Source organism: Falco peregrinus, chromosome 8 (assembly GCF_023634155.1).
Source record: "Falco peregrinus isolate bFalPer1 chromosome 8, bFalPer1.pri, whole genome shotgun sequence".
NCBI classification, from domain to species: domain Eukaryota; kingdom Metazoa; phylum Chordata; class Aves; order Falconiformes; family Falconidae; genus Falco; species Falco peregrinus.
The window spans coordinates 16,410,002-16,424,782 of NC_073728.1; the positions used below are offsets into that span (position 1 = coordinate 16,410,002).

The 14,781-nt window shown below is 37.5% G+C and overlaps 1 protein-coding gene across 6 annotated transcripts in view; it reads right to left on the minus strand.

Moving 5' to 3' along the window:
* Positions 1-14,781, minus strand: part of NBEAL1 (neurobeachin like 1) — an 89,294-nt gene that overhangs the window by 53,801 nt on the left and 20,712 nt on the right. For 5 of the 6 annotated variants that reach the window (XR_003554288.2, XM_055813068.1, XM_055813069.1 and 2 more), the window contains 7 exons: positions 10,828-10,989; positions 9,416-9,497; positions 9,117-9,244; positions 7,136-7,218; positions 4,764-4,849; positions 3,751-4,057; positions 2,662-2,768 (listed from right to left, as the gene is read on the minus strand). Coding sequence is in view for 5 of the 6 variants with exons in the window: in XM_055813068.1 (XP_055669043.1) it covers positions 2,662-2,768; positions 3,751-4,057; positions 4,764-4,849; positions 7,136-7,218; positions 9,117-9,244; positions 9,416-9,497; positions 10,828-10,989 (955 nt within the window). In the remaining variant the exon portion in view is untranslated. Of the gene's footprint in view, positions 1-2,661; positions 2,769-3,750; positions 4,058-4,763; positions 4,850-7,135; positions 7,219-9,116; positions 9,245-9,415; positions 9,498-10,827; positions 10,990-14,781 lie in introns of those variants that run through there. The other variant, XM_055813071.1, reaches the window with a different exon arrangement.

Sequence of the window (14,781 nt, forward strand, 5' to 3'; positions counted from 1 at the left end):
TGCGTAAAAACTAAGCATTTGTGGTGGTCTCTTTTTCATCATACATTTTATTCCATTATCTCCTAGGCAGTCTTTCTAAAGACGAACGACCTGAGAAATCAACTTCTATAAATCGGGGCAAACAGAAGGACAACGCTCAAGATATTACTTTGACTTACATAGGTGTGAAAGCACATAGTTAGAAACACAGGTCATTTGGAAAGCTACACCAGAGTCAAGAGCATTTAACACTGCAGAATAGCTATAATATGCCTCAGAAGGTTATAACATTAACAAGTGGAAATAAGAACATTAAACAGAAGCAAATGCAGACATGCAAAAACCACCATCAAATTTTCCACATGGGTTACTTCAATTCTGATAACACATGTAAAATGGAAATAGATCCTAAAAACATGTGGATCTTGTAATAAATTCTTCTATTTAAAATAAATATTATGTTTTTTTAACCAGGCATACTGCTACAGGTCATTGTGCTTTGCTCAAAAGTCTCTTCGACAGTTTGAGATTTAGGACCGACAAAGCAGCTTGTTAAATGATTCAGTATAGAACAACCACCGCCTGATATCTCTAAAGTGCAGTCCCTCTTTTCAGATGTCACGGGCAAAAAAGCAACTTTTAGCTCATCAAAACTTAACCCAGCAGTTCTGAAAAGCTTTTGTGCAGATCTCTAACCCTAGAGCATAATTAAGTGAAGAGAGTTTGCCTATAAGCCTTTAAAACCAGCAAAGATGAAACAAAAGATTTAAATTTTAGAACACTCTTGAACGCAGATGACTACGAAGTATGACTAGAAGTATGGCCTTCAATACCCTAAGTTCTTTGGGTTATCCGTAGCAGAAACAGTTACATGGATTTTCTTTATGCCTCCTCTCCATGGAAATTTCTTGCACTTCCGATTTGCAAGCTCCAACTCCCATTCTGACCTTCAGATTATGTACAGGCTCTCCCACTATCTGCAGCGCTGCACAACATGCTTTACACAGCTCGCTGGTGAAGCCAGTAGCAAGATTTTCATAGGTAAAGAAAAAAGACCCAGAAATAGGGTCTCCACCCTCAGCTAATACAGAAAAATATTCCACAGCTAAATTCACCTTTGCTCTTCGGCTTTGAAAAACAACAGAGATACAGTATATTGGAAAACGCAAATATACACCTTCCCAGTCTCCACCCTCTTCCCACTTCTCATCCTTGGGGGTATTTTGACTGTGAACGGTTAAAAACCCCACTATATAGCAAACTGTCCGTAATAATATCCAATCAATCACAGTAATATGTGAGACTGTATCACAGGAAAAAACCCTCTGAAGAGGGTACCTTATGACTGACATACAGGCAAAATAAAAATAAAAGCAGCAAGCTGCAAAAATAGAGTAGCTGTTCCTGCTTTCTTAAATCCCATCACTTGTTTATATGAGAGTAGGAACATAGCAAGAGTCTCCATGAACAGGTAAACATGACACTGCTTGATCATTTAATAAGAAACTAAAAAAGAAATTTCTTATGGAGTACAAGGTCAGTACAAAAATAGGCACAGATTCCCAAACAGAAGAGGAGAATGGAAAGGTCAAACAATGTGTTTTCAGGGGGAGGTAAGAAACTACAAACACCATTCAAAACACCAAGTCAGTTGGCATTCTGCCACTCATAACTACAGTTAAGAGATAAACCAAACACATGTATTTTAATATATCACTGCACTGAAATACGTTCTAATCCAAAATATAAATGGATTTGAATCAAACTGCATACCGTAGCTAGCATTAAATTATCTACTACTAGAAGAGCTCAAAATAGTAACGTCACCAACATATCACCAAAAGAAACACAATATTCCACAGAGTTATATCACATCTATGTTCTCTGGCACAGGAAAAAATGAAATCTACAAAGCAATCGGTGGAAGACACTAGCTCGCAAATTATGACCATCTGGAACTGAGATGAAAACACAACATCTAAGTAAACACTAAATCCTGTATAGAAGGAGATGAACAATCAAAGAACATTTGTAACAGCTTGAGCTCATGTTTTATGCCAGCTACACAAGACTCAAATATTTTGAAACACAAAGGCACACCAGTAAGGTTTTTTTTAAATAGAAAAATATGCCTCTGAAATCAGAATTCAGACCTCCGTCTGGCAGCAGTTGTAAGTGACTTCCTAGCAATCCAGTGACAGGATAAAATAAAATAAAATAAAAAACCAAACACCAAACCAGCAATAAAAAAAAAACCCAAACACCAAACCAGCAACAAAAAAAAAAAAAAACCCAAACACCAAAAAAAGGAGGGGGGGGGGAGGGGCCGGGAATTGGCTCCAGTAACACCCTTAACAGCTTTTACAGACTGAGCAGGATCTACAAAGGTATTTTGCTCAAAATAAGCATTCATTGTTTTAATGACAAGACAGACAAGAAACACCTCTACTTCATTAGTGGGGGGAAAGCAAAAAAAAGAAAAAAACCCAACTTTTTTAGAGCAACTTGGATCTTTCAGACCTTTCATGGCATTAGTGGCTCTAACTAATCCAAAGTTTACTTCCAGTATGCAGACATGATAAAATTTTATCAAATTCAGGAAAAATATATATAGGTAATTAATATACCTACAATATTAAACCACATGTTTTATTAAAAATATCCTGATAAGGGAAAATTTACCTTGCAGTTCTGCAACAGTCGAATGAGATGCTCAAAGCAGTTACTGTTAAGGAAAATTGCCTGCAGAACAGGCCTGTCTGTGCAGTCCAACATGGCTGTGATGGTATCTATAAAATTAAATCAGAACTGGCATCAAAGACAAAAGACAAAACACTTCCCAAATCCATCAAACTTGTTTTTTTTCTGCACAGTACATAATAAACATGGGGGGGAGGGGGAAGTTATACAACAAACTATGTGCTGTGAATTCTTTGACCAAGAACAACATGCATTTTAAGCACAGAGCACTAGGCCTAAAGCCAAACATTTTGATGCTGTAAAAATTATCATGTAACCTACTGCATCTGGAAAAAAATTCAGTTACTGAGTATCTGCGATTTCTCTGGGGCTCTGTTTAAAGTCACTGCCATTTGTGAGTACATAAGCAGCATGCTTTTTATTTAAAGCACACAAACACTTGCTTCCTCATCAAGTAACTACTCTGCATTCTACAGTCCACAGCAGCCTTATACCATAAGCATTTTTTACTGCCCCGGTTTTTTTGGAAGTTTAGGAAAAGAAATACTTTTATTTATATTTCCCCTTCTGAACATCAAAGTGGAAAAACCTCCAAATCCTGAGCTCTTATCCAGTGACTTAAACCCAAGTGTTTCAGACCATCACTTTTGGCCACTGTTTATAATAACATCATTTGAAAAGTGAACTATCACAAAACAGCCACCACACGGGTAAATTATTATAGAACCATCTTATTCTGCAATTATTAAGATGCTATGAGTATTACCTGTTGCCTAGTAAAAGTTTTGTTGGTTTTTTTTTAATGGAGACTGGCACTCTGTGAATCTTGACACCGGTTAAATGAGAGCAATCTGCTCAGGTTTCTTCTGGGTTTTTTTGCAGCGAATGATTAAAAAAAGAATACATCTAAAGTAATGCCAATGAAGAAATGTTTGAAATTTTTCAATTGCTAAGCCAAGTGAACATGTTTTGGTAGAAAATTCAGTCATACTACTATCACGGTTCAGTCATTACTTGCTTCGGAGTAATTATCAAGAGATATGTAAAAGAACTGCACAAGTGGGTACTCACTCAGCATTTGAATCTGTAGTGCTATGAATCTGCTCTCCCATTGCCTGCATCGCCTCGGATTGGGTAAAGCTGAGTGGTCCGAATTAAGCAGCTTGAAATAGTTCTCCAATATTGTACTCGTCTCCACTTGCCGCTGGTCAGAACTGCTGGTTAGAAGGATGTGGACAACTTCTGTCAGGCACTTCAGAGTCAGCTCTGCCTTCCTGCTCACCTCCTCAGGGTTCCTGTCATCCCAGTTGTCACAGTCTGCTAAGACACGCATCAAGACTTCCACGGTGGCAGGAGATACTGCTTGAAGAGCATTCCTCTGAAACCCATGGGGGAAAAAAAAAAAAAGTGATCGAAAAACAGATTCACAATACTTTAAAATTTTTAAATGACCTGCCTGGTCATCATGCTCAGTCTCAGCTTGCCTTCCCTTTCCTGGTGGAGCAATGCCTGGCTTTACTGCTCCCTGACATTTTAAAACGCTCTCTCTTTTGGATCATCAGAAGTAACATTTGCTTGTGACCAGACTAAGTAGCATATTAAAGAAGCCAGGCAAGAGACTGGATGTTGGCTTTACTGATGATGAATATACCCTTTTCTTCACATTCTTTCCAAGATTTTAAGCAGCTTCCAAGCTATAAAGGCTCTGTGCCTCTTACTGAAACAGCCCACCTCCAACACTGGGAAGTAAGCTAAATGTATTTCACATGTTGGTAACAAAACTTCTACCTTTGCAGGTGGGAACCCCACATTTTTTCTTTATGATATGAAATATTACAGTAAGTTCATATGAACGTGTAGTTATTGTAGACAGCAAATTTCTACTGTTATTTGAAATCAGGACCTAGCTTTTCACATTTAGATACTATTGCACAGAATGACCCCAAACTTTGTAAGACAAACAAACAATACATAGTCAATAACAAATCCTTCTCATTTATGGGTTATGGGATATTTCTAAGCCTTAAACAATGAACAGGCATTTGGAGTCTTCAGCAACTGAAAAGAGTTTAGAACATGCTTACCTGGCCACCAGCCACAATAGCTCCAAAAAGATGTAGCAGGCAACATTTTAGGCTTTCCTTGAGATGTTCACTTTCTTGAAAGCATTCTGATTGGATTAAATAAAAAGAAGGATTCCTTACTTTGGTCATTTAAATTAGATAAAGTTTTTCCTCTTAAAAAAAACCTACCAAAAATAACATGATAAACAAAGCTCCCTGTCATCATGCAATTTTAAACAAAATTTCAACTAGGTAATTTCCACTTTCTTTTAAATAAATCAGACACAAACACAATAATTTCAGCATTATCAAAGTAACACAACAGGACCACATTTATCAGGAATTCACAGGCTAGACCTTCAGCTTGCACAAAGCTTTTCACGCAGGCTGACAGAACGACAGACATACAACAACTGTTGATCCGATTCATAATGTAAATTGAGCCCTTTTTGTCCACACTAATAAGAAATAGAAGGACATGCTAACATGCAAGCAGTTAGCAAGAATGACAAAGGTTGGAGCAATTTTGGCACAGAAAGTCTACTGCCATATGCAGTGCAGGTAGCTCAGAAAAAGTCCCTGAGCTTGCCCCCTTTAAGCCAAACTTCCTAGGGCTGCTTGTGCAGGTCTGTAACCTTTCTAGCAGTAGTGTCTTTAATTACGCTGCATCTCTTCTTATGTCATATCTGATTAGTTATAAACAGCCTGAGGAACTCTTCTTAGCAATAGATATAACCTGGATATTGTTGCTATAGCAATAACACTGGGCTCAAAGTAGCTGCAACAAACTGTAAAGGATTATTTTATTTGGAATTAACCTTTCAATAAAACTTTCAGTAACTTTATCAGATAGAACTGATAATGACTTGGGTTTGTAAAAACTGAGATTTTAGTAGAAACTGAAAATGCAAGAATGTTATATTGATTAAAATGATACTATAACCTTTAAGACAATTACCAATTATCAGCAAGTAAGACTTCTGACTATATACTGAATATATAAACCTGTTTTGAAAGGAAATTGCACAGGTATTTTTTTAATTTGTTCTTCAAAGGAAAGAAAGCTTAGATGATCACACTGTTAGTCTGCTAGTCCCACCACTCTCTTGATTTACAGCTTCTGAATCTTTTGGGGAAGCATCCAACAAATTCAAAAGAGCAGTACCTAGCAGATTGTGAATAAATCATTACACTGGGTAGACCAAAAAAGCCTCAAATAAGTGCTGCCATGGCAGTTGTCTAAAGCACATGCTCAGCAATTTCTTCTTCTGTCTTTCCTGCCAGCTGGCCAACCAGCAGATGAGTATCTGCCAGCTAATTAGTACATTTGTAGCTCAGTCACAGTATATAATATTCCAGGGATTTAGGAGGAACCAGAGTGCAATGCACTGAATGGGGAGGAGGGAACCTGCAGATGACATTCCTCAGCAGCAGCTTTTAGAGTGGGTTTCCAGTGCTTTGGCACAAAGATAAAGGCATTTTCCTGGCATCAGCATTTTGGTCTTTTGGGGAACTAGGCTATTTCACATTACAGAGAGAGGGAATCTCAAGGAACACAAGGAATATCCAACTTAAACCTAGAGACACCGAATTCATAAATGCTACCGCTCTAGGAACAGAACCTTCCTATTTTCTATTAAAGCCAAGTTAACAACTGCAAAAAGGGCTGACTTCAGTCACACCCCCGCCCCTTCAGAATATTCCTGCTGCTTAAGTTCTGTTGGCACTAGCTGCTTCAATTCTGTTGGCCCTAGCACTTTGGTGTGCGAAACTGGCAAACTAGCTGGGCATCCCACCTTCCCAAGATTCAAGTATAGAACACGGCCACATAAGTCCTCCTTTTCCACACAGCCAATCTGTAAGAACACATGAATTCTAAAGTAGCCATCGCGACATTTAATGACTTAAGCAGAGACAAAACAGAGCAGTTTCCCAAACTACAGTCCAAGGAGCATTTGCTAGTTGGATGGCACAGTTCCCTTCTCTCTAGCTGTTAAGCCATATTAAGAGACAAAAATGCATGAACACTTTCCTAAGATGATTTCTCCATGCAAGTTATCATTACAGTTGCTACAGGGATCTTACGTGCAATCACTGTATGTACCCTAATAAATGGGAAAGTTGGCAATTCACAGAACCAACCCTATAAAATCATGTTAGGCATTGAAAGAAAGTCTGAAAAAACTCAGGCTTTCAAAGATGAGTAAGAATGGCAAGATGATGATGCTTAAAGAAAAAAAATAGCAAACAAAGCAACCCACTTCACTCAGCCTCAGAAAGCAAGTAAGGGGCTTTTACATTTATCAGGCATTCTTAGGGGAAAGGAACTTGAAATCACTGAATTCACTCCTTCAAAGATGACTAGTTTTAAACATGCTGTTTATAATACTTACGGTAAAAGAAAGGGACAAACTCAACAGTGAGGGAAGCTGGTTTATACTTCTGTCTGCTCTTTTCAACTGTACTAAGGAAACGTCTGCAATTACATTAAAAAAGATACACCAAAGAAATTAGACATGATACCTTTGTTTATGACTTGCTTATTTATGACTTCATAATAGAAAAGACTGCCAAAAAATCAGGAGTTACCTTTTGCCTACAGGATCAAAAAAAAAAAGAAGGAAAAAAAAAAAAGATCAAGTAGTATTTCACCTTGAAAAAATGTATCACAGCTAATCCCATATTTACTGTTCAGCTCCTAGAAATACCTTAACCTTTTACAGTTTAGTTAAAAAAAAAAATAGCCAGCAATCTGTTATTTATTCCTTGCTTATTCTAACTAAGCCACCAGCTAGACTGCAAAATTCCTTTACCATGCAATTTGAAATGGGCACAAAACATGATGGGCTCATTATGGGGAGGAGGTGTGGGTGGGGCAGCATCAAATTAAAGGGATATAGTTCTACTGATACACTTACTAATTTCTTTTCAAAGATGTAACGTATCTACACTGTGATCCTCAATAACTCCTTTTGTCCTAATTCAACCAGGTCTCCATCCCCCATTCCTTTTGGCTTCCTTGTTCCATCCCTTTAGAAAACTGGGCTAGTTTTTTGAAAGGAGGAAGCAATGGAAGAACCTTCATGCTGAGCAGTTACAACCAAATACCTCTTGGTATATCTTCAAATTTAATTCTGCTTTAACTTCTAGAGTGCCAGTAAATACATTATATTTTTTAAAAGATATTTAAATCAGATCCAGTTTCAGAAAGCATAATACTATTCTGTAGCATGATTGTATCGATTCACTGCCAAATTCTGCCCCTTTACTGGTTGTAATGCACTGACTTTGAGTATTTATACTCTACCCAAGATACCATGAGATGTGCTGGCATTACCTACACTAAAACTGAGAAGAGCTTAACAGTACACTGGTAGGCCATATGTGAGAACTGGTGTCAATTCACCGTCTGTCTTACAAAACAGAATTCTCACGTTGCACAAAAATACCAGAATCTACGATCCTTACACGGTCCTTAAAACTTGGCGCACAACGATTCAAGATGCTATTGACAACATCACCTTTTGTTTCCATAACGGCCTTGTGAAAACTACGATCTATGCAGTATTCTGGCACACTGCAGATTTTGAGCTATAAAGAAACTCCAGCAACCACAGTACACAGCTCACGTGATCCCCGCTCTGTTTGCACGCAGTTGGACAAATGACTTGCCGCACAAATGCAAGTCACAGAGCTAGCACAAATGCTGCACTAGCTCTAAAGAATGTATGCTGCAAGAACGGACCTGAGGTTTTACAAGACTAGGTCACATGAGATATGAGATCTCTATGCCTATAGTTATTTGCATGCACAGATTCAACATTTGATGCATTTGCTAAAATGATCCCGATAGAAATAAAACTGAGGACCTGAAGGAAAAGCAATTCTGAATGACAGCAGCAAAGAACAAACAACTTCAGCCCTTGTACACACAACAGAAGAACACATTAACTATCCAAGACTATGTATAAGCTCACATATCCTGTCTCTCCATTTCCCACCTTTTAAAAAGCCCCACAACTCAGCTTTCCACTAAAAGGAATAGGATATATTAGTACTCTGACAACTTTGGTGGCAACGAAGTTCAGTTTCAAGTATGCCTACTTCATTACATTAATTTTGGTAGAAAAAAGTATTTCATTCTATTCTAAGGAGTGTATCTTCGGGGGAAAAAAACCCAACACCCTAAAACATAGTATCAAGTGCTCAAGTCTATCAATTCTAACAGTTGTACAATGCAACAGAAGAATATACAATGTAACTACTCTTTATTTAACATCAAGCAGCAGTAGTTCTGTCAGAAATTTTACATATTATTCATCTAATGTTATCATAAAACACAGTACTTCTAATCCTGTCCTAGTCCACACATACCCTGCAATTTGTTGCCTCCAGTTTCGATATGGATCATAGAGACTTTCACAGAAAGCCAAGGCATGTCTCACAAACTCCTCCATGGGGGTCTGATCTGCCACTTCTTTTTCTTTTGTTTTGCTTTTTAACTGAGGGAAAAAAAAGAAAGCTTTGGTCAGAAGATTGCTAGAATTTGAAAAATAATCTTGATCCCCTCCAGAATAGTTCTGAGCCCGCAAGCTGCTCCCTACACAACACTTATTGGCTAGCAGGAAGTATTGGATGGCAAAAACAACACATGAGAATTGTTAACCACATACCTGTTGAATGTATAACGTAGTCATGGTGATAACATGGTTAATGTATGAACACATCCCAATCTCCTCCACGTTAGCCAAATTTCTATGAAGACAACATAAAAACCACAGAAATGGACACAGTGTACCATTTGAGGCTAGTTCAAACAATGTTTGTTTTAGCATTCTATCTATAATTATACAAAAGTGTATCAGCATTTCAAAAATACTCTGCAAAAGACTGCATGTACTTAAATGTTTATTTCTGTCACAGTAACAGAGCTCACAAGTTTTCTTCTAACAGGAAGGAAAAGAAAGGCCTGAGTCACTCCACTGTAGGCCAATTCTATCCAGAATTTGGGGTTTCAGAGGTTAAGTAGATTCCCAGGATACTCTAAATAGAAAGCTCAGAAATGACATCTGATAACAAAGACAGTAACTTCCACTTCTCCCATACTACTAGCACATATACTTCCTAGAACTTTAGCAAACATATTTCTTAAAAGCATTTATTCACTTTAAATTCTCCCCAGGAAAACAACATCTGAAAAATTATTTTAGAACACAACAAAGAAATAGCATGGGACATGTTATTCCTCAGTTTTAAGGACAAGTCACAAAGATCAGATACTGAAGCGATGACATAAGGAGAACTTTTCAGCAATTAAGACTGACAACAGCTTGTAATTCAGAAACACATTACCACCATCTACTCTGCTTATATTTAATATTCCAGGATGCTTAAACACTGTCCTACAGCCCTTTGTATTGTTTCAGGGGTAAGGAGAGCCAAGAGACTCAAGAACAAAAAGTTGCTTCAAATACTCAGAAAAGAAGATTCCCAATTATATTTTATCTCCTTCCTCTCTTAATGCAGTTTACAATACAAGGCTGAAGAAATAGTGAGGAATAGATTCCTAAAAACAGTTTATTCACCTGCTTCTACAGAATTACAAAATAAGGCGTAAGTTTCAGGAGGAAGCCAGTTGCGTTAACAGGGTAATAAATCAGTTTCCTAAGCTGTTTATGGAATTATAAGCATGTTAAGAATGTGAAACAGTTCTTCCTGTACAACTCACTCTCACTGATTTCATATCAAGCTCTTGTTAAGAGGGTGCAGTTTCTTTCAGAAGTATTTCTCATACCAGTTACACCGTATCTTGAACTCCCATAGATATATCTATGTAATTACAAGGAATTTAGTGTCTAATCCCCTTTTATTCCATTTCTGATGGCAAACATTATTACGAAGATGATTGCATGTCTTCCCTCCCTCTCTTTTATTCCTTCTTTTATTTTGAAGATTGTGAGAAATGGCATTTCTGTTTCTACTAGGAGGTGTCAAATTACATTGTATGTGTCATTAGAATCTGTATTTGTAAGCTATATCAAGATTTCTTGAATAGCCTTGTTGAGGTAACAATCAAAACAAATACCTGCAAAGGATGATAAAGAATTTCACAAGTAAAAGTGACAGAGCCTGCTGCTGCTCTTCTAGTCCATCTGACATTTTCTGTACACACTGCAGTAACTGGAGCCTGAGGACCTGAAGAATATTATCAGGAAGCAGCGATATTCCTGGAGGAATGTCATCCACCCTGAAAAGAAAAATCACACACAAAATTGTTAATCATGCAAATGACATGTTACCCATCAATTTCAACATGCTCATGTAGTGTTCCAGTAAACCTCTACAAGAAAGGTTACCGAGCCGATGGCTCTCAAACTCTAATGAACCACAAATGCCTGGTGGCAATGTGCCCAGCTTGAGCTTCCTTTTTCCAAGCAATGAACTGCATTGAAAAAATAAAGTTAAAAAATCCGTAACTGGATTACTAAATGCTCCTCCATGCAGCTATCTGCCTTAATTGCCACACAGAAATTGCATGATCTTCAGCAGGTAAAGAGGTGGCCTGGAAAATCCCTAAATAAGGAAAGGGATGGCCACAATGGAATGAAACATGAGAACTAAACGCAAGGGGAACATTGTCAACTTTCTACTGAAGATTTAAAGTGCCCAAATAAAGAAATACCAATTATTAAACAGTTATTGAAGCCAGCTGGCATTCATCCACAGTGAACCTCATGTCTATCTTAGATGAATTACAAAAAGCCATAAAAATAAGACTAAATACAAAAATAAAGCTGTTCACAATAAGACTAAACCAAGGAAGACTTGAAAATCAGGGTCTGAATGTGCAGGAGAGGGTGCCCTCAAAAAACCATCTGACTCGTGGCACACCGATTTTGCATGAAAAGCTGACACATCCTTATTAGTTTCTGGATATCATAAATCCAGCAAATAGGGGTTTTTTTCTGCTATCTAATTATTTGTAGGAGAGAAGAAAGAAAAAAAAAAAGAAAGAAAAAAAAAGGAGAGGCTGTTGTGTTTGTGTTAAATGTAACAACTCTACCAAGGCCTGACACTGCCCTGAAGAACATTATGTCCTCTTACCTATTGGTTTTGTTAAACTGCAGCGTTTTTAGAAATACACACACATAAAACCAGTAGCTAAACCAATGATCCAGAAACAGCATACAGAAACCCATTTCAGCAACAGTATAGAAATATATAGATGTGTTAGCACATTCTCTGGGATGAAGACTGTTTATCCACTGTTGCACATGCTAAAGAGAATTTGCTTTTGGCATCAGCTGTTCACCCTGACACATTCTCTATGAACTCTACACAGGAAACGAAAGACACAAGCAAAAGCCTTACAGCTTACAAAGCCTTCAACATGGCCAAAAGCCGGGGAGAAAATTACAACAAAAAAAATTCAGCTAGCTCAAAACTTCACTAATATGACACTTGCATACATACATCTGTACACGGATAAGCATCAAAAAGCGTGGAGAAATGCAATGATGGACACTAAACACTGTGATATCAATTTTTTGAGGGAAATGGGGAACAATACATTGTTTAGCTTCTAAAGTTGAAAAGGAAGCCTATACAGAAGGGAAAAACTAAGACCCAATGTAGTAAAACCAGACAGGTATCAGCAGCAGCAAGCTCCCATGACCTAGAAAACAAGTGTTATCTATACATATACAGAGAACCAAATACTGTTCATTCCCTTGCTTCTTCCCAGTTAGATGTGCAATTTGCTTTTCAGATCCTGGGATTCAGAAAGTCTTAACAAATTTTATAGGGCCTAGGCTCTAAACTGATAGACACACTAACCACAAAACTGAGAGCAACTACTTTTTCCAACACAACTGCCAGGAACAAAATCCTAATTTCTGTGATAGCAGCTTCACACCTCAAGATGCCAGCAGATCCATACCGTCTGGGACCGTAAGCATGGTTCTTCATAGTCTGATAATTCGCCATCTCTGTATTAGGAATGCCATAATTTTTGACATCTGAAATCATATATAATTTCCCTAAAATGGCCAACAAGTATTTTCCAGTAAGACCATAAAATGTGTTACAAGGGAGCAAACAGCATACCTTTCATGCCTCATGTCCCGAGGAATGTTTTCTCTGCAGTAGCTGCCTGTCTGTGCTACTGCACAACCCATGAGAATTTACTGCCTTATGTGAGACTGGCACAGGAAATACTAATCTGGATTACTCAAACTGAACATATTATGGAGTATATAAATAAATATAAATATTTATAAACAAACTTATTTTCCCCCCAGAGCAAATCACTAATATACCACCACAAATATCTGAAAGTTAAGTTTGTGAACAGGTAGTATTAATTTCTCCCAACAAGACTAGCTGTGTAAATGAAATATTCCAAAAGGAATGGGAAAAAAAAAATATCACAAAAATCATACCTTAAGTGACATTCTTATTTGACTGCTGATACCCTGCCTCAAAAATGTGACAAATACCTTGACATATTTGGGTTCATTTATAATTTCCTTGCATTACACTAACATAGTTATGCAGCAATATAAACTGCCAAGTTGGGTGTTTGAAAGGAAGTTAAATTAGTCTCTGAATTTATTCACCTACTACACCTTAAACTCACACACCGGGACTTTCAACCTCTCCTTTGCCAGTGGTAAGCACTTTGAAACAAAGTGCTGCAGAAACCCAGGCTTTACTTTTCAACAACCATGAAACAATGTAATCAGCATTCCTATCATGATTCCTGCATCATTTTTATGTAGGTTTGAAGTCAGTAAGTTAACGAAGTATGGTTTCTATGGTATATCCTTTACATTAGCCTCCTTTAAGTTCCTTTGCTCGAGATCAGGCAAACCAAAAGCAGAAAAAGAGCACGACAACACTCTGGAGACCTCTATTGTTTCTAAACATATTAAACCAAATGACAATTTCTCTCTCTCAATGAAGGGGAAAAAAACCTCCCACCAGCTGGTAAAGGTTTTATTCTTTTCACAGTAAATACATCCCAGATGAATAAATGTTTTTAGGGAAAGAACAGACAGGTGCTCAATGCTCGAAGTCACCAGCATAGCTATTTTCACCTTTTCAGTAAAATCACTGAAAACACCATTAATGAACCATTTCACTTAAAAATGCAGGACTGAAGCACAAAGATGGAAGGAGAACTGAAGCTGTATAAGCCTATAAGCTGCATAACTGTATAAGCTCTACTTACACAATCAAATCATACCAGTGGATACACTCATCCTCTATATTTAGAGATGAGATTTCCTAATTCTGCACTATGTAGCATCTCTCAGATTTCCAAAGCAGATTTCAGGAAATTATATATTTTAATTTCTAGAAGAAATATTCTTACCAGTTAAATCAGCAAGTGACGGTGCCAATTAAGAGTCCTTCTTTCAGGGAAAAAAAACCCCAAACCACTAATAGTTTCATTACATTTCTTAAGTGGTGTCTTTTTGGATGCTAAAAAACCCACATATGTTTTACATGGACACAAAACTTCATGCTAGTCTTCCAAAAGGTTAGTTTTGTCCAGCAATCTGTACAAGCTTTCTTCTCCCTACACAGTTTTTCATTATTTCCCGGCATTTGCCCTTCAGTACACAAGGTCTTTCAGGCATGTAGCTGTAAAGCACACCAAGATTTATATAAGGAAAAAAAAAAGTATTAGTCCACTCAGTTGCTCATTTTGGTTAACATCACACAATTTCCAAGACCAAAAGACAGAATTTGTTATTTAATAAGAAACTCCAGTAAAAAAAGTTGAGTCCAGAGGGCCCTATGGCCCCAAGAGAAGAGTCACTGGAAATCAGCATTGGGTAATTCCACAGTGACCTACTTGTTCTTTTTTTGTGGGCTCAGTAGTACCAGTTCCACAATGTAAATGCCTGCAATATATATTGACAAATCCCAGAGAAACGTCACTCTTCACATGCCTGATTATCTCACAAACGCAGATAAGGGCTGAAACTGCAATTTTTGTAAATTCTAATGTCTGCTCTCAAACAGCATAATA